The sequence below is a fragment of the Anastrepha obliqua genome, chromosome 3, assembly GCF_027943255.1.
Source record: "Anastrepha obliqua isolate idAnaObli1 chromosome 3, idAnaObli1_1.0, whole genome shotgun sequence".
Taxonomy (NCBI): domain Eukaryota; kingdom Metazoa; phylum Arthropoda; class Insecta; order Diptera; family Tephritidae; genus Anastrepha; species Anastrepha obliqua.
The window spans coordinates 30,415,952-30,434,386 of record NC_072894.1 but is presented as its reverse complement, the minus strand read 5'-3'; the positions used below and the strand labels follow the sequence as shown (position 1 = coordinate 30,434,386).

At 37.0% G+C, this 18,435-nt stretch overlaps 1 protein-coding gene across 1 annotated transcript; it reads right to left on the bottom strand.

Annotated features, from left to right (window-relative positions):
- Positions 1-10,176: 10,176 nt before the first annotated feature.
- LOC129240619 (citron Rho-interacting kinase) lies at positions 10,177-17,344 on the bottom strand. The gene is made up of 7 exons (XM_054876538.1): positions 16,932-17,344; positions 16,613-16,857; positions 16,190-16,540; positions 14,715-16,097; positions 13,414-14,106; positions 12,078-13,131; positions 10,177-12,024 (listed from the first exon to the last, which is right to left on the bottom strand). The coding sequence occupies exons 1-7, from the start codon at positions 17,215-17,217 to the stop codon at positions 10,355-10,357; spliced, it is 5,682 nt and encodes a 1,893-aa protein (XP_054732513.1). The 5' UTR covers positions 17,218-17,344; the 3' UTR covers positions 10,177-10,354.
- Between the last annotated feature and the right edge of the window lie 1,091 nt (positions 17,345-18,435).

The following is an 18,435-nucleotide window of genomic DNA, read 5'->3' as shown; positions in this document are numbered from 1 at the left end:
TTCCGACTGTGAATAACCCCAAAATTTTGGGTGTAACCTTTGACAGCTTGCTCTCCTTCTCCGCGCATACAACCGCAATTGCCACTAAAGTCCAAAATCGCAACAAGGTCCTCAAATCGCTGGCCGGCAGCACTTGGGGCAAAGACAAAGAACTGTTGCTTTCGACATTTAAGGCAATTGGCCGGCCGGTTCTAAGCTATGCTGCGCCTGTCTGGTCGCCTGGCACTGGTGATTCGCAGTGGACAAAGCTTCAGACTTGTCAAAATACCGCCATTCGGACAGCCACCGGGTGCCTCCTGATGTCACCCATACAACATCTACACAACGAGGCACATATGCTCCCAGTTGCGGAGCACAACAAATTGCTCAGCAAGCAGTTCCTGCTGGGGTGTTACCACAGGTTTCACCCCTGCAGACACCTGCTTGAGCCTGAGCCGCCTCCCAGGCACGTCAGGAGACACCTCCTAGACTACGCTGACGAACTCCAGGACAAAACTGACCGAAACCTACTGGACCGGACAGTATTTAGACAGTCAATAAACGACATTCACCGGGAGACCGTTACCACCTTCATGAACTCCCGTCCTGTGAATGCCGTAATCGGAGTCCAACCACCACCTATTGCAGACAAAGAGCTCCAACTTCCCCGTGAGACTCGTGTAACATTGGCACAGTTGCGTTCTGGATATTGTAGCAGGTTAAACTCCTACTTATCCTACTTATAATATAATTAAGTAATAGTTTTAGACTAGCACTGTTTAGAACAGAAGTTGATAAGAAAAATATTTTCTATAAAGGATAAAAATGTTTTACGGAGCTACCAACTCAAATAAAAAATTCTGTTGACATGAGCACTTTCAAGAGGCTGCTATTTAATCACTTCGAAACGTTGCCGATTAGAGAGAAATTAGACCCTTCATTTTCAAGCAGTAGGAATATGTATTTCATTAACTATGTTAAACTATAAATTACGCTGCAAAACTTGATAACTGTAAACTATGCTTTGTTTAACTGTACACATAGGAATATTATTATTGTACTACTAAGCATAAAAGCATATAAGTGTATAAATTAGGTTTCAAGACCCTAAAAACTGAATAAATAAATAAAATAAATAAAAATAAAAAATGATTAACTTTCGTAGGAAATCGTATCGAAAACTCTAAAAAATAGCTTACAAATTCAGATATTTCTCAATAAAAAGCGCTATTATAGTTAAGAAATATATTAAAAACATTTGTTATTGTAAATATTCGAAGGCAAATATCTTATTTTCTAATTTTGTTTTTTTGAAGTGAAAACTTCTTTAGAATCGTTGGGAGTGATTTGAGAAAAAGTGAAACGAAAAAAGCGACACTCTTGGCTACGAATATTACATATAAACGTAGCGACGAACTAAATTACTTTTAGGCCAGCGCCGACAGCATGGCGCGATAGCCGAGCGGCTAGCAATGTGAGCTTCCGATCCAAAATTCTTGGTTCGAATCACAAGAAAAAAAATTTTTTTATACAGTTATTTTATTTTATTTTATGATATGTTTATGAGGAGCTTTTTTTCATGGCAGAAATACACTCGGTGTTTTGCCATTGCCTGCTGAGGGGTGAGCGCTATTAGAAAAATAGTTTTCCTTAATTTTGGTGTTTTCACCGAGATTCGAACTGTCGTTCTCTCTGTGAATTCTGAATAGTAGTCACGCACCAACCCATTCGGCTACGGCGTTTGTTTAATTTTACTGATGCAAAAATGAGGAAAAATATATGAATAAAGTTTGCTTACTGTTTACACATTTTCCAAAGGTGACGGAGAACCAAAAAAAAAAGTCGATTTTCAAACAAATACGAGTGCATATGTGTAATTGTGTTAGAGTTTCGGTCACGCCCCAGCAAAACCTGCGTGCATATGTGTTTGTAACATTCAAAAAAATGTAATTGTGTTAGAGTTTCGGTCACGCAGGTTTTGCTGGGGACGCTCATAATAGCAACCGCGTGTGTATTTTTATATTCGTAAATATTTTCATTTTTAAATATTTACCGCAATTATGCCGAAAAATAATGCAGAAAAGTGTCGTGAATATCGACAGAAAAAAAAAAATCAATAAATAGTATCACGGAATTCATTCACGAAAATTTAATAAAGTATACACCAGAAGTATCGCGGATACTTAGAAAAGATTACAATAAAGTTCCAATGATTTTAAGTGGCGATTTTAACGTAAATTTTGCATTGGACACAGCGGTTCCTTTAATTGACGTTCTCAATACAACATTCAATTTAAAAATGTGTAACAATCGCACTGAATCGACAACACGATCAAAAACAACAATTGACGCGGTATTTCAAAGATATGTTGACAACATCGAAACCAAAGCATTTGTATCATATTTTATCTATCATAAGCCACTCGTATCATTTGTTGAAATTGAAAACATTGAGGATGAATAATAATAAAATGAAGAAAATAAAATATGAACTTTATAGCAATATTATAATGAACCTATAATTATCCACTCCTAATGCTGCTTTCGTCTTATTCTCTCTCAGTTTGTTTTACGGAAGGTTTCACTTCTATCGCGTCTAACCGTTAGACTGGTATTTTTTTTTTTTTTGTCCATATTCTATTGTTTTTAATGCTACCATAAAAATTCGAATTTGGCATAGCAATACCGCCAATATGCTCTAGTAAAAAATCCCAGCACGCCCCACCACACACTTGACTGCCTGTTACACTCACACAAAGGGTGCCTGCCAAAAAATAGAAAGGAGAAGAGTGTTTTAATTGGTACAATTGTACAATTGCTATGTCACAACTTTCTTCTCCAAAATCTGCACCTACCTTACATCTTTTACCAATGGTTTTAGATACTGAATTCTACTAATTTTTTGAAGATTCCTTGGCAGATGACACAATTTCATATAATTATAACTGCTATGCGTCTGATGCTTAACCTTCATGTGCCCGGCTTACTACATTTATAGTAAATTGTGAAAAAAAGTGAGATAAAAAAAAATTTTCCGAAACAACAATGCCCGAATTTTTTAGTAGCTTCCTGATTATCAAATCAAAGTCAATTAAGAGTATAATAACACTCGAACTATTATTTGCCTGACCTCTAAACCCTACTTGAAAAAAACATCATCTTGCGGCCGGCTTACTACATTTGTAGTAACCATATAAAATGTATGCAAAATAGTATTGTTGACTTCAGCTTGTCGCAGTACGGTTTTTTATAACTGTCGCTTCGCTTAGTTACCGAAGTACGTTTGTGTATGTGTATGTGTACACGCATGGAAAATTTGAACTAGATTTCGCAATAAATTAGAACAATCGTAGTATATTTGGTATGTTTGCTTAGGTGTGTTTTAGCATTCAAGAAAATCAGTCTTGTATTCATTGTGCTGGATGCAACAAGTGTAGGGAAGCAATACATTTACAAATAGACATACATCAGTTGTGGAAACACAAGTATAGACATGTCAAAGCGTGTTCAAATTCAGGAACGACGAGTTGTTAAGCGGTAAGTTTAGATACATATATATTTCCTTTGCCAAAAATGCTAAAAGGAACAGTTAACTATCAGTCTAAGGTACGAAGAACTTCAGGATCATGTGCAAAACATATTGCGCGAGCTTGATGAGGAGGAAGAGCATTTCGACTTGGAGGATGATAGCAATGCCGGCAATGATGAGAGTTCCAACCCGACCGATATTGGCGCTGGATGTTTGATTGGTATTAATACAGAAGAATCCGACGCTGAAAGTGAATTAATTATTGAAGAGGACGACATTCGCAATGATGAGCAAGAAGAGGGTGCAATATTCGAAGCAGATTTCGAGGATGATTTTGATTCAGGCGAGTCGCCCATTACCCAACGACATGATGCGTTGATCGCTAAAGATCAAACTGCATGGCTTAAGAACTTTCCTAGCCAAGCTGTTCGCGTAAGTAGCCATAATGTATTTCGGAGCACTGTTGTGGGTCCAACTCGGGCTACCCAAGGTCTAATTGAGTCTGACGTCTTTGAGTTGATATTCACTCCATCAATGCTTCAACAAATTCTAGTAGATACGAATGAAAAAGCACGAAAAGCCTATGAGACTTGGAACGAGAAGAACTGCACTGGAGATAAAAGAATCTGGGAGAAATTAACCTTAATTGAACTAAGAGCATTTATAGGTCTTGTGTTATTAGCAGGTGTAAATAAATCAAATGACGAAGATGTGGATGTGCTATGGAGTCAAGAATGCATTTGCTTTTATCGAGCAGTGATGCCTAAGTCACGCTTCAAAGAAATTATTCGATTCATTAGATTTGACAGCGAGCGTACAAGAGCAGTTAGGCTAGAAGCCGATAAGGCTGCTCCAATATCTGAATTGTGGACACAAATGAACGCAAATCTGCGCAAATATAATATTACCAACCATCTGGAGAAATTACTGTGGATGAACAATTGTTTGCTTATCGCGGTCGAACTAGGTTTATTCAGTACATACCCTCTAAGCCTGCCAAGTATGGGGTAAAGGTTTGGTTTGCATGCGATGCTAAGTCGTTCTATCCACTCAAAAGTGAAATATATACTGGAAAAAACTCAAATGCTGGTCGAGCAAATAACGTAGGTGAAGGTGTTGTCCAAAGGTTAGTATGCCATTGGGAGAACACCGGAAGAACTATTATTTGTGACAATTTTTTTACATCGCTGAACTTAGGCAAGTATTTAATGTCCAAAGGTCTTGGTATTCTTGGTACTGTTCGTCAAAATAAAACGTTTGTACCATATGACATGAAGGCTGACCGCAATCGTGCTGAAGAATCTTCCATTTTCGGGTTTCTCGATGGAAAGTTTTCTTTGGTATCTTATGTTCCAAAAAGAGACAGATCAGTTATAATACTTGCCAGCACACCTTTGAAAAATTCAATTGTAGCTGAAAAGAAAAACAAGCCGCAATACATCCTTGATTACAATGCAAACAAAGGAGGCGTCGACGCAATGGATAAAATGCTTTCTGCATATTCAACGAAACGCAAAACATTGCGTTGGCCCTTGGCCATGTTGTATAACATGCTGGACATACTTGCATCATTCATCATTTACTCGGAAAACAATCCATATAACCGTCGCACAGACGCGCGACGAAAGTTCTTGCAGAGCTTGTCTAAGCAGCTTTTTATGCCAGCAATTGAACAGCGCTCTCAAGTTCCCCGGGTGCTGGGATTCCATCAAACACGTAAAGCTATCGAAGCAGTGTGTAATGCACATGCCGAAACATATATTTTGGGAAAATGCTGTTCAACTCCTGAAAATTAAAACATTTTTTATATTAAAATTATCACCTGAATTCAATATTTGTAAATAAAATGGTTATTACACACGTACAAGTAAAAAAACACCATACAAGTCTTTTTTTCTTTGGTTTTTGATGCAATTACGTAGTTACTACAAATGTAGTAAGCCGACCGGGTACGTAAGTTTTATATCCCGGGCACATGAAGGTTAAATGTTATGTTAGGCAAAATTGAATCAGATATCTTGTCTCGGGACAATAAAGTTCAAGGCTGTTTAGTATCTTTAAAGCCTATACATCTGATTTATTTTATTAATATGTACCCGATTTTAAGCCAAGTTTATAGGTTTAACTTCCTTGCTTACGAAAAATGTTAAAGCGTCCCAAAAATATTGAGAAGTTTTACCAGAAATTTGAGTTAACTAAAAATAGTGCTTCTCCAGGATATATTGATTTTACAGAGAACTTTATAATTATGATGTTATGGAAAGTACATTCGAAATTTTAAATCTAGTATAAAGATTAATCTAAATATATTAATTAATTAATTAATCTAAATATAGGTCATACATCAAGCTCACGTATTTCTAAGATAGCTTTACTAATATATTTGCAGAGTTTCTCTCAATAAATGCCATGGCTTTTGGATGAAGACTTTTTAAATATTCGGCATAATCTCACAAACAGTCTCAAACGATAGTGTCAACGGTATAAGGAGCATAAAGAGCTCAACTCAGGCAGACTCATTTATCTAGTGGCGCCGTTAAGACAAATCGTTAATAAATCTCCTTCCGGGGATACATTCTGTCAAAAAAATATCGGGAATTGTTCATTTAAAAAGCGCACGTTACACAAGAATGATAGAATAACGATTGCGCCTTCCAGATTCGCAGTGTCGTAAGAGTGGATGAATAAACAAGCAAGAGGAAGGGGAATTACTTGTTCGTGAAAGGAAGAGTAGGCGAAAGCAATGTAAACAACTAAACACAAGAAATTACACACGCACATTTACATTCTTGCCACAGAGTATTCCGCATAAAAACGCAAACAAACTGTATTTGGAGGCTTTATATAATATTAATTTGTGCTTACACAACTTTACACGCGGCACTTCGTTTTCATTAGTTCGATAAGTTTAAATCTCACAATTCACAATATTACCAAGCCATTCACTGAATTTTCACACACACGTTATTTTTTCCTACTCTTATTTGTTTTGTATTTTGTCAAAATCGCGAAAAATAAAGTAACTGTTAAGGGGGCAGTATGGTTAATTCGGTGTAAAACAAGCATATTTTTCGAAATTTTTTTTGTCGACACAGTTGATTTATTCAAAATTTTAAAATTACTTCATTATAAAGGCGACCGCCGTAGCCGAATGGGTTGGTGCGTGATTACCATTCGGAATTCACAGAGAGGTCGTTAGTTCGAATCTCGGTGAAAGCAAAATTAATAAAAACATTTTTCTAATAGCGGTCGCCCCTCGGCAGGCAATGGCAAACCTCCGAGTGTATTTCTGCCATGAAAAAGCTCCTCATAAAAATATCTGCCGTTCGGAATCGGCTTGAAACTGTAGGTCCCTCCATTTGTGGAACAACATCAAGACGCACACCACAAATAGGAGGAGGAGCTCGGCCAAACACCTAACAGAAGTGTACGCGCCAATTATTTATTTATTTTAAAGTCATATTTAAAGAATATTGTGTGAAATTTTCATTGATTTTTATGAAGAAATGAGTTGGTGGCAGCGAATCTTCGCGGACGTCTCATAAAAAAGTTTTATTGCGGTGTCCCTCAGAACTCATTACTGGATCAACTAAAATCAAAAAACCAAATTGATTTCATCAGCTAATAAAGTTTCGCAGGTAACAACGCCGATTTTTTTTTTTTTTTTAATTTTTTAAAGCGCTTTGAAGTCAAAACACCGATTTTTCATAAAGAAAACTTGAAAACTTTGTTGTTTTAAAATATGACAAAATTAAAAAAAAAAAAAAACTCGACGTCATTACCTCGTGAATAAAGTAAAGAAACAAAAAAACCAAATTTGAAAAGAATCGGTGCAGTAGATATGAATCTACAGTGGACACCGACCGTAAAAAAGGCAAGTGTGAGAAAAACGCGTTTAAAGATTTTCGGCAGCGTGAAATCCGGTTGGAGAGGTAGATACTTAATCCTTTGTGTCTTTGTCAATTTTACTCTAATGCACTTCAAACTTTCACACAATAATCTTAAGATGTTATAGAATAATTAAAAAAAAAAAAAAAAAAATGAAAAAAAAAATACCATACTACCCCCTTAATGGCGCCACCTGAGATACTCTATTCGCCGTGTATTCTTGGTGTCGCACATGATGGAAAGAATAATGAGATGGCGCCTATCGTGGTACCGTTACTTTGCTCTCAGCGAATTTGACAATGAGTTACGCCGTTTTAGCACTAGTATGGCCAGATTACCATTTTCGTAACTTGATTTAGCATTTTTTTGTTTGTTATTTAGTCTTGGAGTTTTAGTTCTTTCTTCATGACGTTTCCAGCCTGTTCTAATTAAAAGTAATGTTTATAATTTTGTGAAATATAATATATATACATACATTTTTTAAAAATGAGTTCAATAATTCACCCAGTTTTATTTAGCTCTACTTTTTTTAACATATGGTCGCATTGACCGCGGTTGCAGTTGTTGTTGGTGTTTTTCTGCTTTCAGCGGTCAAATCTCTCTCTCGCTACTGCAGTATTGCCTAGCTTTGGATATAAAAACGCACTAAAATGCCCACTTAAAGAAAATAGAACACCGAATTTTTATTGAATTACTTAAAGAACTTTGTATGCGTGACAAATTGTCTTTAAAATGTGCGTTTTTTGTTTGTGCAATGTGTTATGGATATGTACAATTTAATTTATGAGTTTTTTTGTTAAAAGAAACTCTTCTGTTAAGGGAACGACTTATTTGCTATATTGGAGGTTATGCAACAAGTTAAGATACACTTTTTGTAAAAATATCGATATGGTTTCTTCCGTATTTTCTGGTATTTTGTTGCTTATTTTTACTATGAATACACCTCTTGATGTCCTATGTGCTACTAAGGATTGAGGACCGGAATAAACGATTACACCTCTATGGTTTTGAGTCGCATTCAGTAAATTCAAACGCTTTTTTAAAATGTGTAAAAAGGTTTTCAATGTTAAGACAAGTTGAGAGAGGGGCATTTAATATTCTTGTATAACCTTAAAAGGAGCAAAAAATTAAATTTACACTTTCAAAATATCAAATTTCATTAGAATCAAAAAGTTTGCATTACCTCTAAAATCTTCTCAGAGTGACATTTTTTAACATTCTTTTGTTTAATAATACAGTTTTTTTTTTTTTAATTTACAGTTTCGGTAGTTTTAACTTAAAAACAAAAAAAAACAAATACCAAACTTAAAAATTCTCGCATTTTGGGTGTAAAAAAGCACTAAATTTATTGTGAAGAGCAAATGGTTGGCAACACTGCACAAATTGGCAAAAGTGACGTCACGCACTCTCTGATGGGCGCAATCTTGTTTCTATGATCGATCAATTATCTTGTTTTTGGCATTAAAAGTGCGCGCACAGTCACCGACGCATCGTAGTCCCTAGAGAGCACAAGATTGAGCAAAACTCATCCCGTAGAAAACAACTGCGTTCTTCTAGTTACATATTTACACAATACATCGGTTTGTGTGTGTATCTGTTTGGTTGTATCTACACAATGTTGCTATTAATATTTTTGCTTACACACTTTTTCAAATAACCGCGTTATCAGTAACAATTTTTCATTGTTTAATAAACCAAAGCCAAAAATCAACAAATGCAAATAGTTCATTTATCTATAATTAACATTATTCAACAGTGTTTTTAAGTTATTTTAATAAAAATTATAATTTTTCTAAGTTTATTTTGTAATGATTTCGAAATGTACTGCTTGGTAACACTGTGAGGTGAGAAAGCAATCAGCTGACAGGGTTCTACGGAAATTTTCAAAACTCCTGCGATACTACGATACGGAAGGAAGCAATTTTTCCTTTACATTGGTTTCTCATTAGTTTGATCGTAACAGCTGACAGGGGACTGCGTTTACGTCGGTGACTGTTTGCAGTATTAATTATATCAGCCAATCGCAGGTGTGCTATGCGATTTTCACTATGGATAAAAATATCGAACAAAGAATATGTATTGAATGTTGTGTTTCGAACGGGATTTCGGGTGCTGAATCATTGAAAATGTTGCAGAAAGCCTATGGCGATTGTGCTTTATCAAAACACAGGTCCACGAGTTGTATAAAGCTTTTCCAGAGGGCTGAGAAATTGTGGAAGATTTGTCCCGATCTGGTCGCCCATCAACGACTTTAACGGATAAAAACGTCGACAAAGTCAAGGAATTGGATTTTTAATTATGTTCCTAGTCAGTAACAATTAGTGCTAAGTTCAAATCTAGCCTGTAAGGGTTTTTATGTAACCACAGACGAAACTTTCGAGAAAACAAAACCTTTTGGTTCCATGTAAATTTTCCGGTTCGTTCATAAAAATCCTATTTTCTTACAAACTCACAAAATAAGTTTAAGTGCTAGGGCTGCACTACTTTTAGTTTGTATAATAATTTTATTGTTATGTAAACCTTTATAAAATAAAAAAAAAAGTTTAAAAGCGTTCACACCAAAGCAAAAGTGCTTTAAGTACCATTAAGGGACCTGCTTGGTTTTGTAAACGGTCAACTTTGGAGATATAAACGTTTTAAAAATATGTAAAAATTACTTTGATCTTCAATATCTCCGCCATTTTTAATTCCTGAAAACTCTTAATACCGTTGTAATCAGCACAAAAAGCTCTATCGAAACTCAATTTTAATATTTTTTTCAGCGAAACTGCCCATTCTTTACTCGCTACAAAATCTTATATATTTATGTCATATATTAAAATATAAAAATTTAAGTTTTAAAATATTCATAAACTAGTATTTTGTCAATAAAAATGTAGTGTGGAAAATCGCACTCATATATCTATCTAATGTGTATATTTTGAGAGAATTACGTAGATTATATAAACTAGTTTGAATTTAATCGATGCTATCAGCATTAGTGGTGGCAAAAGAACCAGCGGTAATTGATGTTGCTATCGATGAAATCGTCTCCACTGATTCATTTAGTTTTTGTTTGAATGCCTGAAGCGCATTCAAGTGATATATCTGTTGCAATCCAGTGTCTCGTTGAATGGCGAGCATGTAAGCATTTAATTTCCCGCTCTCTGCTAGTAATGTCGGCATATAGTAAGACAAATAAATGCGCTTCAAGCCTGGGCAACTATCGTCGACATCCGCATCCATATCCTTATTGTCATCTGATCTGACCAATTCTTGTGTATAAGAGCGATGCAAGCGCAACACCTGTACCGATTGAAAATGTGAGATGTAGAGGAAGGGTGCGCGGTACATGAAACCAGTAGGCGTTTGCTCCCAATTCAAATCATATGGTCGAGATCGACAACCGTATTCATCTACAAAAATACCACACTCCATAAAGCAAAGCAAAAACTCTTGACGCGACACACGAATCGCAACAACCGGCTGACAGTTGCGCATGTGAGACAGCGAATGATCAGACATATCTACAAATTCTTCAGCAGCATACGTTTGCAAGTCGATTTCAAAAAATTTGTCCGAACTAACAATGGCTGTAAGGCGTGTGAAAAGTATGGATGAAACGGGTGTAGCTGTATCTAATGCACGCACTGGCGCGAATTTCTGCAGCTTCAAATCATAACGCATGATTACAATGCGGGTTGATGTTGCAGCTATAGCTACAGAGTCCAGCGCATTCTCAGCTTCATTGGAAATTTTTACAAGTTGCCACTTCTCGTTGGTGGTACGATTATAAGACGGCAAATCTAGCACAGAAACCTCCAAGGTGCTATTCACCTTTGACGAAGAAGATTGACTACGTGACATTAACTGCCGGAAATCACATTGAAACAACGATTCGTCACGAGCTCCTACCAATACAGCTTTTGCAAGGGGCAATGAAACCGCAATGCAGCTAACCGAATCAATGCCTGCGATGTGTATGAGTCGCTGCGGCTGTTGAACGTGCAGTGCGAACAAACCAGTATTGCAACCTAAAAGTATGATTTTTTGATCTTCAATCTCATAGGCACAATTGACTTCTAGCGGTTCCAAATTTGGTGCATTCTGTTGTTCTACACTGAATATCAAAGCACCAGAGTAATCGTTATCAGTTGCATCGGAAGCAGCATCCGTAGCATTGTCAATTTCATCTACTTTACCCTCATAAGAGTATTTTGAGAGCGAATCTAAATCACTAGATCCTGCGGAATTTGGCTGAGGTAATGAGGCACTATTGGGCTGATCTCCACATGAAGTTTGCACATCGTCACGACACTTACGATGTGCTGCCATTTTGCACTCTTTGCATTTCCAATACGGCGTGCCGGCTAATAATAGTCGCTCACATGCGACACAAATATTAGTATTGTTGGTCTCCTGCAGCGCTAGCTCGAAACGGTGATGGGGTTGGTCTACTTTTTTGGAAGTTGACTGTGCACTCATAGAACATTCGGTGATGTTTTTTTGAGTTTGTTTACATGGCGATTTCGCCAACGTTCCTGCTTGTTTTGTACCGCTATGTTGTTGTTCGTTGTCCACACTTTTTGGTAAGAATTTCAGTGGTGATCTCATTCTGACTGAGGAGCTAGAGTTGAGCTGGCTTAGACCTGAGTAAAGGAAAAAAATGTAATAGTAATAGCAGAAAGTAGCAATGTTTTACCATTCATTTTATCAATTTGTTCCTGAAGTGTTTTGCAACGCTGCTTCTCACGACGTAATTCTTCCTGCAAAGTGCGGTATAATATCGATGCTTCAACTGCAGCGGGAGATATATTTTCTTTCTTCCCTGCATTGCTATGAGTGCTATTCCCAAATATTTTTTCTGTTAAAGTTAGCTTCTTTTTTTGTGATAAATCTTCCACCTTCAACTGTAGATAATCAATTAACTTCTTGTGCTGCGACAAAGTGGCTTCGGATTTTATGTCACGCTGCACATAAAATGCTTCCTTCTCCGCCATTATTTCTTGCAGCTCCTCGATTTCTGCTTGTAGTTCATTCACATTTTCTAGCGAGTTTCTAAGCTCCTGCTGCAAGCGTTCACCGTTTTCTTTAGCATGAAACAGCTCTGAAAGTATGCGCGCATTTTCTTCTTTTAACAGTGCCAGCTCCCGTTCGTGATTCTCATTGATCGCTTGCAAATTGAATGTCTCATTAGCTAGCACTTCGACACGCTCTTGTGATTGGAACAAATGGTTAGTTTGCTCCGTCAATTGCTGCTGATGAGATATTAACTTTTTCTGCGTCTCGACCAAATTGCCAGAAATTTCTTTAATTTCAGCACTAAGTGCTCGCACACGTGACTCAGAAGCACTCTTCTGATTTTGCTCATCGGACAATTCCTTGCGTAGCTGCGCTATGGTATCCTCCTTTTTACGCAATGTAACATTTACATTATCAAGCTTCTCTTGGTAGACCTTATTACGCTTTTGCTCACTCTCTAGCATACTCTCTACCTCAGTGAGTTGGTTATCTGTAATAGTACAGGCGTACTTGAGACGTTCATAATTGTCTTGTAGGTTTTGCAATTCAATTTGTGCTTGGGATGTTGCATCACTCGCCGTATTACTCCTGTCGCGCTCTTCATTGAGTTCGCGTTGCAATCGTTTATTCTCTAGCAAGATAACATCGTTCTTCTGCTGTGCTTGATCAAGCTTTTGGCGCAATTCAGTGACGCGTTCTTCTAATTTTTGCGTGTTGGATAGATGTTCGAGTATCTGCGAAGACATATAAGCGCATTAGTTAATTTTATGTATGTATGTATGTTAATATTTCAAACTTATGCAATATGTGTAAATTTTTGTAATTTTAAAATGCTAAGTTGCTATATTTTGAATGATGAGAAAATAGTGGCAGGCTTACTGAGTTTTTTTTTCTAGAATTGTTAACACAGTTGCATTATAGGCACACATCGTCTTACGTAACAGAAAATAGGTATTCAATATTATGAATTAGGACTCAAAAGCATGCCAAAGTAGGAAATACCTTTCATGACTTACCTCCGATTTGCACTGCATACGTTCCTGTTCCGCTTTCTCCCACATGCGATGCTCTTTCATAACGTCGCGCTTCATGGAACTTATTTCATCGCGCAACTCGTTTATACGCTCTTCGCGTTGTTTTATTTCACTCTGTGCTGTTTTGCATCGTAGTAATGCATCGTCTTTTTCTACCTGCACTTTCTTAATTTTCTCCTCAGTCAACTCCATGCGTCGCTGTGTCATTTTCTTTTCTGTAAAAGCTTCTTCCAATTTTTTCTCAACTTTCCATAGCGAGAGATTGGCGGTGCGTGCCGCTTGTCGCTCAACAATCATTTGTTCACGAACGGCGGCGAGTCGATCCTCTAATTTCTCATTTTGTTTTTCCAGCATATCACCGACGCTACTTGGAATATCACGGAGTCTTGGCCGTGAGCCATTTTCACTGCCAGATGCATCACCTTTCATCGGCGAGTGGAACAGCGCTTGTTCATTGAATTTCTCCAGCATTTCCTCCAATTTCTCCACTATCGCTTGTAGTTTGTCGGCGCGAACTTTTTGTGTATTCTCATTTTCTTTAGCAGTTTCCAAATCGGCGCGCAACTGCTCTTCGATTACATTTAATTCGGTCAATGAGCCTGGAGCAGTCTCATAAGGTGTAGATTGCTGAATTGCAAGCTCCGACTGAGCTAAATTCTTGCTACACTCTAATACCTGCAAAATTGTTCACGCGAGATAAGCAAGAATGATGTTAAAATTGCATACTTTGAAATAATAATAACGGTTTTTAAATGTTTAATACAGAAATTTAAATCAATGAAAGCATTAAAAAAATATAAATAAATTATTGGCGCGTACACTTCTGTGTTAGGTGTTAGGTTGAGCTCCTCGCCCTATTTGTGTTGTGGGTTGTGATGTTTTTCTACAAATGGAGGGACGTAAGCCGACTCTGAATGTCAAATGGTTTTTCATTGCAGAAACACTCTCAGAGGCTGGTCATTGCTTATCAAGGGGCGATCGCCATTAGAAAAAACTGTTTCTTCATTTTGTTGTTTCACGAATATTCGAGCCTACGTAGTCACGCACCAACCCATTCGGCTAGGGCGGCTGCTCGATGAAAGCATTATCCTATATGAAATTGTCCCATAAATTCTATGTTAGTTTTTGGCCCAAAAAAAACTTACTGCCAAACATTTCGGAATATATTTCAACATTTTTTTAAAGTTTTGCGGTTAAATAAATAAGCGCTTGCAATGGCAATTTGCGAATATATATATATATATATATATATTATATATAAACGTAGGTTTAACATTACTTACTTTTAACTCGCGCTCGAGGCGACTAATCTCATGCTGTTGTTCATGTATTGTTTTCTGCGCGAATTCCAGCTGCTGCTCTAATTGAGAATTCTGTGTATGCAGTATGTTGTTCGTTTCCAGTTCACGATTCAAACGTTTTAATATCTCGTCGTTGTTCTTTTCGGTCGCCAATTTTGCCTCCTGGGTTGACTTAGATGAAGTTACTGAGTCGTCTAGCTCATTGCGTACCTCACGCAATTCCATTGTAAGACGGGATCGCGAGTCTTTTTCGTGCCTCAATTTCGAACGTAACTCTGCCAGTTTTTGTTCGTATGTTTCGCTCAAATGCATTTTATTCTTCTCAAATACTTCTTTATCAGCAATTGCTTGATCTTTGAATTGTCGTAACATCTCTTTATAGTTTTCCATTTTTTCTTGTAAATGCTTGCATTCATCCGTTTTAGCGTTCAATTCAGTCTCCCTCGCCTCCAACTTTCGTACAATGTTAGCCAACTGGTGCTTTTTCTCTGCAACTTGCTTCTCATAACGGTGTTCTGAAGCAATCTTAGCTTCTTCGTACTTTTGGCGATTCACACGTAACAATTCTGTTATTGTTGCTTCTTTCTTCTCCCACATTTCTTGCTCCACCTTCACCGAACTCTGTAGTGTTTTTATTTGAGTTTTACAAGCAGCCAATTCGATGGTTTTTTCCTTGATGATGTTCTTCATTTTGTTAATTTCTTCCTTTGCGTCTTGCAATATTTTGGACTGCGTGTCAGATTGTGTGGCTGTTTGCTCAGCACGCAAAAGCTGTTGTTTGATTTTAATATTTTCTTCCGCCCGTTCCTTTAGGTGTGTTTGCAAGTCTTTAATTTTGGCATTCAAACGGCTAAAACGGGCATCATCAACCACACCTTCTGCATCGACACTTTGCTTTCCCATGTGTACGAAACTGTAACCTATGAAGGGAAGATCTTTACCACAAAATTCATTAGAGTGCACATTTGCGGTGAGCGATTTTTTAGCGTATGTGTTGGTGCGTCTCTTGTTATGGATAGCATCGTCAAAATTGGATGTATCATCATCACTATTCACAACTGGAATTATAGGTGGCATTTGTGATCGAAGCGTTTCCCATTTGATGCTATCAAAGAAATTATGTTGACGTATTTTCTCATATGACAAACGATTTGTTGGGTTAGTGACCAATGAACTAATTAGGTTTTTGTAGTTTTCTGATACTTTTTGATCTCCAGGAAAGGATATTATCTCTTTTAAATGACTATCTTCACAATGGCTTAAAATTTTTGAATAGGTCTCATGCACGTTATCTTCATGAAATGGCGTTATTTCAAAAATGAACTCGTAACCTATGATTCCCATTGACCAAAAGTCACAACTAACCTGATAAAATATAATAATAGAGTTCCAAAAATGTTCTAAAATAGTCTGAAATCACACTATTTTGCATGCAATGACCAATGACACAAACTTACATCATGCATTGACTTTGTTAATTTGTATGTGGATATTGTTTGCAACAACTCAGGGGCAATGTAATCAGGCGTTCCAACTGGTGACAGACTAAACACGTGACCATCACGATCCAGTGCAGCTGCGTTACCAAAGTCGGCCAGTTTGATATGTCCGAAGCGATCAATCAATATATTTTCCGGTTTGATGTCGCGATGTACATAACCCATTCCATGCAAGGAATGAATTGCCATGGTTAATTCTGCTAGGTAAAATCGGGCAAGTTCTTCTTCAAAAGGTCCATGTCGAGACATTAAACTTAGTAGATCTCCGCCAGAAAGAAATTCCATTATTAAATACAAATTGTCGTTATCCTATAGATAAATATTATATATATTGTAGCAATCAAATATAGACATAAGCTGACAATTCACATTGACACTAACTTGAAATGCGTATTGAAGATTTGTTACCCACTCCGAACAACGACGTGCCATTATGTCCCTCTCCTCCTTCACTTGGGATGTTGTGACTACTGATTTTTTTATTTTCTTCATTGCGTAGACATCATTCGTCTGTTTTTCAATTACTAAATGCACATTGCCAAAATACCCTTTGCCTATCATCGTCTTTACACTGAAGTCTTCTATATTCGCACGTAACTGCTGCGTCTGCTCCACTATTGCGCGATCTACATATAAATGCATTGAGTTTAAGAAAAATTTTCTTTCCACCACCTCAAATAGTTCTTCCGATTTTACTTACACTTGTTCACAAATTCTGCTATTTGGCGATCACGTTTCTTTAACGCATCTTTGTTGCATTCGTTGTACAATAAGAAGAACGCATCCAAAAGCCCTTCGCGGGTCACAGCCTCTGCTACGGCAGGGCTAACCGTAGCAGCTCCATATGCGCTCCGACGCCCTGCCGCTGCTACCGATTTTCTTTGTATGGCGCCAATAGAACCACCAGCCGAGGCGCCACTTTTGCTGAGAATTAAGTTCTTTAAACGCGTTACACGCACACTTATAGGTTCACGCTGTGGTGCCATTTCTAAAGTTACAAAGTTTTTTCTGAACAATAAAACACCTTAACACATATTTTAAACTAAATTTGCATAAGTTTAAATATTTCAACTAAAATACATACAGCAGCTGCAACCGCAAACAAACAGTAAACAAAAAGAAGGCGAGCGTTGGAAGTTTTGAAATCAAACAAACGCGGCGAAATGTATTAAGCGATGCTGCCATACTCGTGAAATTGCAGATAAGTGTAAAAAATATTCCAACTACAAGTGCCACATTTGAGCCAAACCTGATCTTAATATTATATTTAATTTTTTATTTATTTTCAATTTCAATAAAAGTTGTGAATTGCTAAAAATAAAAGGTATAATAAAATATAAATAAGAGCACTCCTCTTTTTAGCATTATTTTTATCGCTTTTTGTGAATGAATTTCAATACTGAACTTCAGTTTATTAGAGTGCAATTCATTAACAACTCAGTACAACCACGGACAAAAATGGTCTTACTAGCACTAGTTTCTAGCTCTACCAAGCTAAGTTCATTTACATCAGTTACTTCATCTATCCGCCGCTTGCTTACGCTAGGCGAAACGATTTATTGTCCAAATATTTAGGCCCAAAAAAGAATTGCAGCGGGACAGCGGGTTAGCTGGTGATGATTACCTGGTCTATTTTCGTTAGAAAATTTGGTCGGTTAAACACATTTGCGGCGGAGACAGAAAACACTATTGTGATAGGACGGTTTTCAACTGAATTTTTGTGGTTACAATAAAATAAATTTTGTTGTGAAATCTTTTCGTTTGCTACTTCGTCAAGCAACTCGTTGAAATTCGAATATTTGCCCGCTATTGCTTGTAAACAAATAGATTGTCATCAAATATTATATTTCGTTTTGTATGAAGAGATTTTTGTTCATTGTGAAATATTTTATAAAATTAATGCTTATTGAAGCGGAAGAGATCGGAAGGCACATTCATTTTTCAGGACAACTTACTTAAGCCTGGCCCTTTCTATACTCTTTCGAGGTATTATCGAAAAGAGTAGAGGGCATTTGAATTAACTGAATTATTATAAATTCCATTTATTTTTTATATTTAATTTGATGTAAGCTGTTAGTACTCCTGTTGATGCTACTGAAACTGCAGAACACCTTGTAATAATTTATCATGTTCTAACAAATAAATGAGGAAGTTTGGGAGCTCCTACAACGCCCATTAGAAAGAGCAAGGTCACACCATTATTA